The sequence below is a fragment of the Heptranchias perlo genome, unplaced genomic scaffold, assembly GCF_035084215.1.
Source record: "Heptranchias perlo isolate sHepPer1 unplaced genomic scaffold, sHepPer1.hap1 HAP1_SCAFFOLD_220, whole genome shotgun sequence".
NCBI lineage: Eukaryota > Metazoa > Chordata > Chondrichthyes > Hexanchiformes > Hexanchidae > Heptranchias > Heptranchias perlo.
The window spans coordinates 386,678-401,444 of record NW_027139234.1 but is presented as its reverse complement, the minus strand read 5'-3'; the positions used below and the strand labels follow the sequence as shown (position 1 = coordinate 401,444).

At 59.9% G+C, this 14,767-nt stretch overlaps 1 protein-coding gene across 5 annotated transcripts in view; it reads right to left on the bottom strand.

Annotated features, from left to right (window-relative positions):
• LOC137310117 (T-cell differentiation antigen CD6-like) overlaps window positions 1–14,767 on the bottom strand; it is a 106,503-nt gene that overhangs the window by 55,992 nt on the left and 35,744 nt on the right. For all 5 annotated transcript variants that reach the window (XM_067978084.1, XM_067978086.1, XM_067978087.1 and 2 more), the window contains exons 2-3: window positions 13,806–13,871; window positions 5,457–5,516 (exon numbers count right to left, since the gene is read on the bottom strand). In XM_067978084.1, the coding sequence (XP_067834185.1) occupies window positions 5,457–5,516; window positions 13,806–13,871 (126 nt within the window). The remainder of the gene's footprint in view (window positions 1–5,456; window positions 5,517–13,805; window positions 13,872–14,767) is intronic.

Sequence of the window (14,767 nt, the reverse complement as noted above, 5' to 3'; positions counted from 1 at the left end):
CCCCACACTGTAACACTGGGGCCCTGACCCCGCACTGTAACACTGGGGTCCGGACCCCACACTGTAACACTGGGGCCCTGACCCCACACTGTAACACTGGGACCCTGACCCCGCACTGTAACACTGGGGTCCTGACACCACACATGTAACACTGGGGTCCTGACCCCGCACTGTAACACTGGGGCCCTGACCCCACACTGTAACACTGGGGCCCTGACCCCGCACTGTAACACTGGGGTCCTGACCCCGCACTGTAACACTGGGGTCCTGACCCCATACTGTAACACTGTGGCCCTGACCCCACACTGTAACACTGGGGTCCTGACCCCACACTGTAACACTGGGGTCCTGACCCCGCACTGTAACACTGGGGCCCTGACCCCCACACTGTAACACTGGGGTCCTGACCCCACACTGTAACACTGGGGCCCGGACCCCACACTGTAACACTGGGGTCCTGATCCCGCAATGTAACACTGGGGCTCTGACCCCACACTGTAACAGTGGGGCCCTGACCCCACAGTGTAACACTGGGGCCCTGACCCCCACACTGTAACACTGGGGCCCTGACCCCACACTGTAACACTGGGGCCCTGACCCCACAGTGTAACACTGGGGCCCTGACCACACACTGTAACACTGGGGCCCTGACTCTACACTGTAACACTGGGGTCCTGACCCCACATTGTAATACTGGGGCCCTGACCCCACACTGTAACACTGGGGCCTGGATCCCACACTGTAACACTGGGGCCCTGACCCCACACTGTAACACTGGGGCCCTGACCCCACACTGTAACACTGGGGCCCTGACCCCACACTATAACACTGGGGCCCTGACCCCACACTGGAACACTGGGGTCCTGACCCCACACTGTAACACTGGGGTCCTGACCCCGCACTGTAACACTGGGGCCCTGACCCCTCACTGTAACACTGGGGCCCTGACCCCACACTGTAACACTGGGGCCCTGACCCCCACACTGTAACACTGGGGTCCTGACCCCACACTGTAACACTGGGGCCCTGACCCCACACTGTAACACTGGGAACCTGACCCCACAATGTAACACTGGGGTCCTGACCACACACTGTAAAACTGGGGCCCTGACCCCACACTGTAACACTGGGGCCCTGACTCCACACTGTAACACTGGGGCCCTGACCCCACACTGTAACACTGGGGTCCTGACCCCACACTGTAACACTGGGGCCCTGACTCCACACTGTAACACTGGGGTCCTGACCCCACACTGTAACACTGGGGTCCTGACCCCACACTGTAACACTGGGGTCCTGACCCCCACACTGTAACACTGGGGCCCTGACCCCACACTGTAACACTGGGGTCCTGACCCCACACTGTAACACTGGGGCCCTGACCCCACACTGTAACACTGGGGTCCTAACCCCGCACTCTAACACTGGGGCCCTGACCCCACACTATAACACTGGGGCCCTGACCCCACACTGGAACACTGGGGTCCTGACCCCACACTGTAACACTGGGGTCCTGACCCCGCACTGTAACACTGGGGCCCTGACCCCTCACTGTAACACTGGGGCCCTGACCCCACACTGTAACACTGGGGCCCTGACCCCCACACTGTAACACTGGGGTCCTGACCCCACACTGTAACACTGGGGCCCTGACCCCACACTGTAACACTGGGAACCTGACCCCACAATGTAACACTGGGGTCCTGACCACACACTGTAACACTGGGGCCCTGACCCCACACTGTAACACTGGGGCCCTGACCCCCACACTGTAACACTGGGGTCCTGACCCCACACTGTAACACTGGGGCCCTGACCCCACACTGTAACACTGGGAACCTGACCCCACAATGTAACACTGGGGTCCTGACCACACACTGTAACACTGGGGCCCTGACCCCACACTGTAACACTGGGGCCCTGACTCCACACTGTAACACTGGGGGCCCTGACCACACACTGTAACACTGGGGCCCTGACCCCACACTGTAACACTGGGGCCCTGACTCCACACTGTAACACTGGGGGCCCTGACCCCACACTGTAACACTGGGGCCCTGACCACACACTGTAACACTGGGGCCCTGACCCCGCACTGTAACACTGGGGCCCTGACCCCACACTGTAACACTGGGGCCCTGACTCCACACTGTAACACTGGGGCCCTGACCCCACAATGTAACACTGGGGCCCTGACCCCACACTGTAACACTGGGGCCCTGACCCCACACTGTAACACTGGGGCCCTGACTCCACACTGTAACACTGGGGGCCCTGACCCCACACTGTAACACTGGGGCCCTGACTCCACACTGTAACACTGGGGCCCTGACCCCACACTGTAACACTGGGGCCCTGACTCCACACTGTAACACTGGGGCCCTGACCCCACACTGTAACACTGGGGTCCTGACCCCACACTGTAACACTGGGGTCCTGACCCCCACACTGTAACACTGGAGCCCTGACCCCACACTGTAACACTGGGGCCTGGACCCCACACTGTAACACTGGGGGCCTGGACCCCACACTGTAACACTGGGGCCCTGACCCCTCACTGTAACACTGGGGTCCTGACCCCACAGTGTAACACTGGGGCCCTGACCCCACACTGTAACACTGGGGCCCTGACCCCCACACTGTAACACTGGGGCCCGGACCCCACACTGTAACACTGGGGTCCTGACCCCCACACTGTAACACTGGGGCCCTGACCCCACACTGTAACACTGGGGTCCTGACCTCACACTGTAACACTGGGGTCCTGACCCCACACTGTAACACTGGGGTCCTGACCCCACACTGTAACACTGGGGCCCTGACCCCACACTGTAACACTGGGGCCCTGACCGCGCACTGTAACACTGGGGTCCTGACCCACACACTGTAACACTGGGGTCCTGACCCCACACTGTAACACTGGGGTCCTGACCCCCACACTGTAACACTGGGGTCCTGACCCCCACACTGTAACACTGGGGGCCTGGACCCCCCACTGTAACACTGGGGGCCTGGACCCCACACTGTAACACTGGGGGCCTGGACCCCACACTGTAACACTGGGGCCCTGACCCCATACTGTAACACTGGGGTCCTGACCCCACACTGTAACACTGGGGTCCTGACCCCACACTGTAACACTGGGGTCCTGACCCCACACTGTAACACTGGGGCCCTGACCCCACACTGTAACACTGGGGCCCTGACCCCCACACTGTAACACTGGGGTCCTGACCCCACACTGTAACACTGGGGTCCTGACCCCACACTGTAACACTGGGGTCCTGACCCCACACTGTAACACTGGGGCCCTGACCGCGCACTGTAACACTGGGGTCCTGACCCCCACACTGTAACACTGGGTTCCTGACCCCCACACTGTAACACTGGGGGCCTGGACCCCACACTGTAACACTGGGGGCCTGGACCCCACACTGTAACACTGGGGCCCGGACCCCACACTGTAACACTGGGGCCCTGACCGTGCACTGTAACACTGGGGCCCTGACCCCACACTGTAACACTGGGGCCCGGACCCCACACTGTAACACTGGGGCACTGACCCCACACTGTAACACTGGGGCCCTGACCCCACACTGTAACACTGGGGTCCTGACCCCACACTGTAACACTGGGGTCCTGACCCCACACTGTAACACTGGGGCCTTGATCCCACACTGTAACACTGGGGCCCTGACCCCACACTGTAACACCGGGGTCCTGACCCCCACACTGTAACACTGGGGTCCTGACCCCCACACTGTAACACTGGGGTCCTGACCCACACACTGTAACACTGGGGCCCTGACCCCACACTGTAACACTGGGGCCCTGACCCCACACTGTAACACTGGGGTCCTGACCCCACACTGTAACACTGGGGTGCTGACCCCGCACTGTAACACTGGGACCCTGACCCGACACTGTAACACCGGGGTCCTGACACCACACTGGAACACTGGGGTCCTGACCCCACACTGTAACACTGGGGTCCTGACCCCACACTGTAACACTGGGGCCTGGACCCCACACTGTAACACTGGGGCCCTGACCCCACACTGTAACACTGGGGTCCTGACACCACACTGGAACACTGGGGCCCTGACCCCACACTGTAACACTGGGGCCTGGACCCCACACTGTAACACTGGGGCCCTGACCCCACACTGTAACACTGGGGCCTGGACCCCACACTGTAACACTGGGGCCCTGACCCCACACTGTAACACTGGGGCCCTGACTCCACACTGTAACACTGGGGTCCTGACCCCACACTGTAACACTGGGGCCCTGACCCCACACTGTAACACCGGGGTCCTGACCCCACACTGTAACACTGGGGTCCTGACCCACACACTGTAACACTGGGGCCCTGACCCCACACTGTAACACTGGGGTCCTGACCCACACACTGTAACACTGGGGCCCTGACCCCTACACCGTAACACTGGGGTCCTGACCCCACACTGTAACACTGGGGTGCTGACCCCGCACTGTAACACTGGGACCCTGACCCGACACTGTAACACTGGGGTCCTGACACCACACTGTAACACTGGGGCCCTGACCCCCACACTGTAACACTGGGGCCCTGACCCCACACTGTAACACTGGGGTCCTGACCCGACACTGTAACACCGGGGTCCTGACACCACACTGTAACACTGGGGCCCTGACCCCACACTGTAACACTGGGGCCCTGACCCCACACTGTAACACTGGGGCCCTGACCCCACACTGTAACACTGGGGTCCTGACCCCACACTGTAACACTGGGGCCCTGATCCCACACTGTAACACTGGGGTCCTGACACCACGCTGTAACACTGGGACCCTGACCCCACACTGTAACACTGGGGCCCTGACCCCACACTGTAACACTGGGGCCCTGACCCCACACTGTAACACTGGGGCCCTGATCCCACACTGTAACACTGGGGTCCTGACCCCACACTGTAACACTGGGACCCTGACCCCACACTGTAACACTGGGGTCCTGACCCCACACTGTAACACTGGGGCCCTGACCCCACACTGTAACACTGGGGCCCTGACCGTGCACTGTAACACTAACACTGGGGCCCTGACCGTGCACTGTAACACTGGGGTCCTGAACCCCACACTGTAACACTGGGGCCCTGACCCCACACTGTAACACTGGGGTCCTGACCCCACACTGTAACACTGGGGCCCTGACCCCACACTGTAACACTGGGGCCCTGACTCCACACTGTAACACTGGGGCCCTGACCCCACACTGTAACACTGGGGCCCTGACCCCACACTGTAACACTGGGGTCCTGACCCCACACTGTAACACTGGGGGCCCAGACCCCACACTGTAACACTGGGGTCCTGACCCCACACTGTAACACTGGGGTCCTGACCCCACACTGTAACACTGGGGGCCTGGACCCCACACTGTAACACTGGGGAGTGGGGTGATACTGTCTTACCAGGGGGAGGAATTGATGTCGTCACTTCCGGAGAACTCTTTGTGTTTGTCGAATTGAGATCTGAAAGAAAAGATTCTGGAGTCAACTGGGATTTCACATCCCCTCCATCGAAGCTGCCCCCACCCCCCCTGGATCCGAACTCGAACCGAGTCCCGTTCACCCATCACCCAACTGTGCTCGCTGGACACACATTGACTCCCGGTCTGGCAACGCCTCGATTTTAAAATACTCCATCCTCGTGTGCAAATCCCTCCATGGCCCCTCGCCCCTCCCTATCTCTGTAACCTCCTCCAGCCCCTCCGAGATCTCGGCCCTCCACCAATTCCGCCCTCTTGTCCATCCCCCTCGATTCCCATCGCTCCACCATTGGCGGCCGTGCCTTCAGCTGCCTGGGGCCCCCGAGCTCTGGAATTCCCTCCCTAAACCTCTCCGCCTCTCTCTCCCTCCTCCTTAAAACCTCCCTCTGCAATGTACACCCAGGCAAGGCTCCCACCAGAGTCTGGAATTTTCACCCCTCTCCTCTCCCCCCTCTTCACCCCTCTCCTCTCTCCCTCTTCACCCCTCTCCTCTCTCCCTCTTCACCCCTCTCCTCTCTCCCTCTTCACCCCTCTCCTCTCTCCCTCTTCACCCCTCTCCTCTCTCCCTCTTCACCCCTCTCCTCTCTCCCTCTTCACCCCTCTCCTCTCTCCCTCTTCACCCCTCTCCTCTCAATCTTCACCCCTCTCCTCTCTCCCTCTTCACCCCTCTCCTCTCTCCCTCTTCACCCCTCTCCTCTCTCCCTCTTCACCCCTCTCCTCTCCCCCCTCTTCACCCCTCTCCTCACACCCTCTTCACCCCTCTCCTCTCCCCTCTTCACCCCTCTCCTCTCTCCCTCTTCACCCCTCTCCTCTCTCCCTCTTCACCCCTCTCCTCTCTCCCTCTTCACCCCTCTCCTCTCCCCCTCTTCACCCCTCTCCTCTCTCCCTCTTCACCCCTCTCCACTCTCCCTCTTCACCCCTCTCCTCTCCCCCCTCTTCACCCCTCTCCTCTCCCCCCTCTTCACCCCTCTCCTCTCCCCCCTCTTCACCCCTCTCCACTCTCCCTCTTCACCCCTCTCCTCTCTCCCTCTTCACCCCTCTCCACTCTCCCTCTTCACCCCTCTCCTCTCTCCCTCTTCACCCCTCTCCTCTCTCCCTCTTCACCCCTCTCCTCTCTCCCTCTTCACCCCTCTCCTCTCTCCCTCTTCACCCCTCTCCTCTCTCCCTCTTCACCCCTCTCCTCTCAATCTTCACCCCTCTCCTCTCTCCCTCTTCACCCCTCTCCACTCTCCCTCTTCACCCCTCTCCTCTCTCCCTCTTCACCCCTCTCCTCTCTCCCTCTTCACCCCTCTCCTCTCCCCCCTCTTCACCCCTCTCCTCTCTCCCTCTTCACCCCTCTCCTCTCCCCCTCTTCACCCCTCTCCTCTCCCCCTCTTCACCCCTCTCCACTCTCCCTCTTCACCCCTCTCCTCTCTCCCTCTTCACCCCTCTCCTCTCCCCCTCTTCACCCCTCTCCACTCTCCCTCTTCACCCCTCTCCTCTCTCCCTCTTCACCCCTCTCCTCTCTCCCTCTTCATCCCTCTCCTCTCAATCTTCACCCCTCTCCTCTCTCCCTCTTCACCCCTCTCCTCTCTCCCTCTTCACCCCTCTCCTCTCCCCCCTCTTCACCCCTCTCCTCTCTCCCTCTTCACCCCTCTCCTCTCTCCCTCTTCACCCCTCTCCTCTCCCCCCTCTTCACCCCTCTCCTCTCTCCCTCTTCACCCCTCTCCTCTCCCCCTCTTCACCCCTCTCCTCTCTCCCTCTTCACCCCTCTCCTCTCCCCCCTCTTCACCCCTCTCCTCTCCCCCTCTTCACCCCTCTCCACTCTCCCTCTTCACCCCTCTCCTCTCTCCCTCTTCACCCCTCTCCTCTCTCCCTCTTCACCCCTCTCCTCTCAATCTTCACCCCTCTCCTCTCTCCCTCTTCACCCCTCTCCTCTCTCCCTCTTCACCCCTCTCCTCTCCCCCCTCTTCACCCCTCTCCTCTCTCCCTCTTCACCCCTCTCCACTCTCCCTCTTCACCCCTCTCCTCTCTCCCTCTTCACCCCTCTCCACTCTCCCACTTCACCCCTCTCCTCTCTCCCTCTTCACCCCTCTCCTCTCTCCCTCTTCACCCCTCTCCTCTCTCCCTCTTCACCCCTCTCCTCTCTCCCTCTTCACCCCTCTCCTCTCTTCCTCTTCACCCCTCTCCTCTCTCAATCTTCACCCCTCTCCTCTCTCCCTCTTCACCCCTCTCCTCTCCCCCCTCTTCACTCCTCTCCTCTCTCCCTCTTCACCCCTCTCCTCTCTCCCTCTTCACCCCTCTCCACTCTCCCTCTTCACCCCTCTCCTCTCCCTCTTCACCCCTCTCCACTCTCCCTCTTCACCCCTCTCCTCTCTCCATCTTCACCCCTCTCCACTCCCCCCTCTTCACCCCTCTCCTCTCCCCCTCTTCACCCCTCTCCTCTCTCCCTCTTCACCCCTCTCCTCTCTGCCTCTTCACCCCTCTCCTCTCCCCCCTCTTCACCCCTCTCCACTCTCCCTCTTCACCCCTCTCCTCTCCCCCTCTTCACCCCTCTCCTCTCTCCCTCTTCACCCCTCTCCTCTCTCCCTCTTCACCCCTCTCCTCTCTCCCTCTTCACCCCTCTCCACTCTCCCTCTTCACCCCTCTCCACTCTCCCTCTTCACCCCTCTCCTCTCCCCCCTCTTCACCCCTCTCCTCTCTCCCTCTTCACCCCTCTCCTCTCTCCCTCTTCACCCCTCTCCTCTCTCCCTCTTCACCCCTCTCCTCTCTCCCTCTTCACCCCTCTCCACTCTCCCTCTTCACCCCTCTCCTCTCTCCCTCTTCACCCCTCTCCTCTCTCCCTCTTCACCCCTCTCCTCTCTCCCTCTTCACCCCTCTCCTCTCTCCATCTTCACCCCTCTCCACTCTCCCTCTTCACCCCTCTCCTCTCTCCCTCTTCACCCCTCTCCTCTCTCCCTCTTCACCCCTCTCCTCTCTCCCTCTTCACCCCTCTCCTCTCTCAATCTTCACCCTCTCCACTCTCCCTCTTCACCCCTCTCCACTCTCCCTCTTCACCCCTCTCCTCTCTCCCTCTTCACCCCTCTCCTCTCTCCCTCTTCACCCCTCTCCTCTCTCCCTCTTCACCCCTCTACTCTCTCCCTCTTCACCCCTCTCCTCTCTCCCTTTCACCCCTCTCCTCTCTCCCTCTTCACCCCTCTCCTCTCTCCCTCTTCACCCCTCTCCTCTCTCCCTCTTCACCCCTCTCCTCTCTCCCTCTTCACCCCTCTCCTCTCTCCCTCTTCACCCCTCTCCTCTCTCCCTTTTCACCCCTCTCCTCTCTCAATCTTCACCCTCTCCACTCTCCCTCTTCACCCCTCTCCACTCTCCCTCTTCACCCCTCTCCTCTCTCCCTCTCCACCCCTCTCCTCTCTCCCTCTTCACCCCTCTCCTCTCTCCCTCTTCACCCCTCTCCTCTCTCCCTCTTCACCCCTCTCCTCTCTCCCTCTTCACCCCTCTCCTCTCTCCCTCTTCACCCCTCTCCTCTCTCCCTCTTCACCCCTCTCCTCTCTCCCTCTTCACCACTCTCCTCTCCCCCCTCTTCACCCCTCTCCTCTCCCCCCACTTCACCCCTCTCCTCTCCTCCCCTCTTCACCCCTCTCTTCTCTCCCTCTTCACCCCTCTCCTCTCTCCCTCTTCACCCCTCTCTTCTCTCCCTCTTCACCCCTCTCCTCTCTCCCTCACCCCTCTCCTCTCTCCCTCTTCACCCCTCTCCTCTCTCCCTCTTCACCCCTCTCCTCTCTCCCTCTTCACCCCTCTCCTCTCTCCCTCTTCACCCCTCTCTTCTCTCCCTCTTCACCCCTCTCCTCTCTCCCTCTTCACCCCTCTCCTCTCTCCCTCTTCACCCCTCTCCTCTCTCCCTCTTCACCCCTCTCCTCTCTCAATCTTCACCCCTCTCCTCTCTCCCTCTTCACCCCTCTCCTCTCTCCCTCTTCACCCCTCTCCACTCTCCCTCTTCACCCCTCTCCTCTCTCCCTCTTCACCCCTCTCCTCTCTCAATCTTAACCCCTCTCCTCTCTCCCTCTTCACCCCTCTCCTCTCTCCCTCTTCACCCCTCTCCACTCTCCCTCTTCACCCCTCTCCTCTCTCCCCTCTTCACCCCTCTCCTCTCTCCCTCTTCACCCCTCTCCTCTCTCGCTCTTCACCCCTCTCCTCTCTCCCTCTTCACCCCTCTCCTCTCTCCCTCTTCACCCCTCTCCTCTCTCCCTCTTCACCCCTCTCCACTCTCCCTCTTCACCCCTCTCCACTCTCCCTCTTCACCCCTCTCCTCTCTCCCTCTTCACCCCTCTCCACTCTCCCTCTTCACCCCTCTCCTCTCTCCCTCTTCACCCCTCTCCTCTCTCCCTCTTCACCCCTCTCCTCTCTCCCTCTTCACCCCTCTCCTCTCTCCCTCTTCACCCCTCTCCTCTCTCCTCTTCACCCCTCTCCACTCTCCCTCTTCACCCCTCTCCACTCTCCCTCTTCACCCCTCTCCACTCTCCCTCTTCACCCCTCTCCACTCTCCCTCTTCACCCCTCTCCTCTCTCAATCTTCACCCCTCTCCACTCTCCCTCTTCACCCCTCTCCTCTCTCCCTCTTCACCCCTCTCCTCTCTCCCTCTTCACCCCTCTCCTCTCTCCCTCTTCACCCCTCTCCTCTCTCAATCTTCACCCTCTCCACTCTCCCTCTTCACCCCTCACCACTCTCCCTCTTCACCCCTCTCCTCTCCCCCCTCTTCACCCCTCTCCTCTCTCCCTCTTCACCCCTCTCCACTCTCCCTCTTCACCCCTCTCCACTCTCCCTCTTCACCCCTCACCACTCTCCCTCTTCACCCCTCTCCTCTCCCCCCTCTTCACCCCTCTCCTCTCTCCCTCTTCACCCCTCTCCACTCTCCCTCTTCACCCCTCTCCTCTCTCCCTCTTCACCCCTCTCCTCTCTCCCTCTTCACCCCTCTCCACTCTCCCTCTTCACCCCCTCTCCTCTCTCCCTCTTCACCCCTCTCCACTCTCCCTCTTCACCCCTCTCCTCTTCCCTCTTCACCCCTCTCCTCTCTCCCTCTTCACCCCTCTCCTCTCTCCCTCTTCACCCCTCTCCTCTCTCCCTCTTCACCCCTCTCCTCTCTCCCTCTTCACCCCTCTCCTCTCTCCCTCTTCACCCCTCTCCTCTCTCCCTCTTCACCCCTCTCCTCTCTCACTCTTCACCCTCTCCACTCTCACTCTTCACCCCTCTCCACTCTCCCTCTTCACCCCTCTCCTCTCCCCCCTCTTCACCCCTCTCCTCTCTCCCTCTTCACCCCTCTCCACTCTCCCTCTTCACCCCTCTCCTCTCTCCCTCTTCACCCCTCTCCACTCTCCCTCTTCACCCCTCTCCTCTCTCCCTCTTCACCCCTCTCCTCTCTCCCTCTTCACCCCTCTCCTCTCTCCCTCTTCACCCCTCTCCTCTCTCCCTCTTCACCCCTCTCCTCTCCCCCCTCTTCACCCCTCTCCTCTCTCCCTCTTCACCCCTCTCCTCTCTCCCTCTTCACCCCTCTCCACTCTCCCTCTTAACCCCTCTCCACTCTCCCTCTTCACCCCTCTCTCTCTCCCTCTTCACCCCTCTCCTCTCTCCCTCTTCACCCCTCTCCTCTCTCCCTCTTCACCCCTCTCCTCTCTCCCTCTTCACCCCTCTCCTCTCTCCCTCTTCACCCCTCTCCTCTCTCCCTCTTCACCCCTCTCCTCTCTCCCTCTTCACCCCTCTCCTCTCTCCCTCTTCACCCCTCTCCTCTCTCCTCCTCTTCACCCCTCTCCTCTCTCCCTCTTCACCCCTCTCCTCTCTCCCTCTTCACCCCTCTCCACTCTCCCTCTTCACCCCTCTCCACTCTCCCTCTTCACCCCTCTCCTCTCTCCCTCTTCACCCCTCTCCTCTCTCCCTCTTCACCCCTCTCCTCTCTCCCTCTTCACCCCTCTCCTCTCTCCCTCTTCACCCCTCTCCTCTCTCCCTCTTCACCCCTCTCCACTCTCCCTCTTCACCCCTCTCCACTCTCCCTCTTCACCCCTCTCCTCTCTCCCTCTTCACCCCTCTCCTCTCTCCCTCTTCACCCCTCTCCTCTCTCCCTCTTCACCCCTCTCCTCTCTCCCTCTTCACCCCTCTCCTCTCTCCCTCTTCACCCCTCTCCTCTCTCCCTCTTCACCCCTCTCCTCTCTCCCTCTTCACCCCTCTCCTCTCTCCCTCTTCACCCCTCTCCACTCTCCCTCTTCACCCCTCTCCTCTCCCCCCTCTTCACCCCTCTCCTCTCTCCCTCTTCACCCCTCTCCTCTCTCCCTCTTCACCCCTCTCCTCTCTCCCTCTTCACCCCTCTCCTCTCTCCCTCTTCACCCCTCTCCACTCTCCCTCTTCACCCCTCTCCACTCTCCCTCTTCACCCCTCTCCTCTCTCCCTCTTCACCCCTCTCCTCTCTCCCTCTTCACCCCTCTCCTCTCACCCTCTTCACCCCTCTCCACTCTCCCTCTTCACCCCTCTCCTCTCTCCCTCTTCACCCCTCTCCACTCTCCCTCTTCACCCCTCTCCTCTCCCCCCTCTTCACCCCTCTCCTCTCTCCCTCTTCACCCCTCTCCTCTCTCCCTCTTCACCCCTCTCCTCTCTCCCTCTTCACCCCTCTCCTCTCTCAATCTTCACCCCTCTCCACTCTCCCTCTTCACCCTCTCCACTCTCCCTCTTCACCCCTCTCCACTCTCCCTCTTCACCCCTCTCCTCTCTCCCTCTTCACCCCTCTCCACTCTCCCTCTTCACCCCTCTCCTCTCTCCCTCTTCACCCCTCTCCTCTCTCCCTCTTCACCCCTCTCCACTCTGAGGAACCCTGGCTGATTTCCCCTCTCTCTAACCCAGGGGTCACTGGACAGTGATCGGGAGCAGGAACCCTGGCTGATTTCCCTCTCTCTCTAACCCAGGGGTCACTGGACAGTGATCAGGAGCAGGAACCCTGGCTGATTTCCCTCTCTCTCTAACCCAGGGGTCACTGGACAGTGATCGGGAGCAGGAACCCTGGCTGATTTCCCCCTCTCTCTAACCCAGGGGTCACTGGACAGTGATCGGGAGCAGGAACCCTGCCTGATTTCCCCTCTCTCTAACCCAGGGGGTCACTGGACAGTGATCGGGAGCAGGAACCCTGGCTGATTTCCCTCTCTCTCTAACCCAGGGGTCACTGGACAGTGATCGGGAGCAGGAACCCTGCCTGATTTCCCCTCTCTCTAACCCAGGGGATCACTGGACAGTGATCGGGAGCAGGAACCCTGGCTGATTTCCCCCTCTCTCTAACCCAGGGGTCACTGGACAGTGATCAGGAGCAGGAACCCTGGCTGATTTCCCCCTCTCTCTAACCCAGGGGGTCACTGGACAGTGATCAGGAGCAGGAACCCTGGCTGATTTCCCCCTCTCTCTAACCCAGGGGGTCACTGGACAGTGATCAGGAGCAGGAACCCTGGCTGATTTCCCCCTCTCTCTAACCCAGAGGTCACTGGACAGTGATCGGGAGCAGGAACCCTGGCTGATTTCCCCCTCTCTCTAACCCAGGGGTCACTGGACAGTGATCGGGAGCAGGAACCCTGGCTGATTTCCCCCTCTCTCTAACCCAGGGGTCACTGGACAGTGATCGGGAGCAGGAACCCTGGCTGATTTCCCCCTCTCTCTAACCCAGGGGTCACTGGACAGTGATCGGGAGCAGGAACCCTGGCTGATTTCCCCCTCTCTCTAACCCAGGGGTCACTGGACAGTGATCGGGAGCAGGAACCCTGGCTGATTTCCCCCTCTCTCTAACCCAGGGGTCACTGGACAGTGATCGGGAGCAGGAACCCTGGCTGATTTCCCCCTCTCTCTCTAACCCAGGGGTCACTGGACAGTGATCGGGAGCAGGAACCCTGGCTGATTTCCCCCTCTCTCTAACCCAGGGGGTCACTGGACAGTGATCAGGAGCAGGAACCCTGGCTGATTTCCCCCTCTCTCTAACACAGGGGTCACTGGACAGTGATCAGGAGCAGGAACCCTGGCTGATTTCCCCTCTCTCTAACCCAGTGTCTCACTGGACAGTGATCAGGAGCAGGAACCCTGGCTGATTTCCCCCTCACTCTCTAACCCAGGGGTCACTGGACAGTGATCGGGAGCAATTATCACAGAATTGAGCCTTCCCTTGATGGAGCTATGGGCTCTGTATGAAATGACAGCAGAACCCCGACACTGAATACAGCCAGAATGAATCTTTGATCTGCGTGCTTAACAAGCAAGAAAGAGTGAAAATCTTTACTTGGTTCAGGATGATCAATTGTGCCATTCAGGGGAAACCCGGTCACAGAACGAGAGTTGACCAGACCTGTGGAAGGACAACACAAAGACTGAGACCAGACTCCCGTACCCCTTAAACACTACCCGAGGGAGCGTGACCTCTGGGCTAATTCCGCCCTCTTGTCCATCCCCCCGATTCCCATCGCTCCACCATTGGCGGCCGTGCCTTCAGCTGTCTGGGGCCCTGAGCTCTGGAATTCCCTCCCTAAACCTCTCCGCCTCTCTCTCCTCCTCCTTTAAGACGCTCCTTAAAACCTCCCTCTTTGACCGAGCTTTTGGTCAACTGTCCGAATATCTCCTCATGGGGCTTGGTGTCAGATTTTGTTTGATAATCGTTCCTGTGAAGCACCATGGGATGTTTTACTACGTTAAAGGGGATATATAAATGCAGACTGTTGGTACATGTACAGGTTATACCACTGTTGTCGATGCCTCAGTCAGTCTCTCTCTCTGTCTCTCTCTCGCTCTTTCTCTCTGTCTGCCTCTCTGTCTCTCTCTCGCTCTCTCTCTGTCTCTCTCTCTCTCTCTGTCTCTGTCTCTCTCTCGCCTCTGACTCAGAAGGTCATGGGTTCGAGCCCCCACTCCAGAGACTTGAGCCCCGTAATCCAGGTCAGCATTCCCCAGTGCTAGTACTGAGGGAGCGCCGCACTGTCGGATGGTCAGTTCTGGTCTCCATATCACACTGGGAGCACTGTGCACAGTTCTGGTCTCCATATCACACTGGGAGCACTGAGCACAGTTCTGGTCTCCATATCACACTGGGAGCACTGTGCACAGTTCTAGTCTCCATATCACACTGGGAGCACTGTGCACAGTTCTAGTCTCCATATCACACTGGGAGCAATGTGCACAGTTCTGGTCTCCATATCACACTGGGAGCACTGTGCACAGTTCTAGTCTCCATATCACACTGGGAGCACTGTG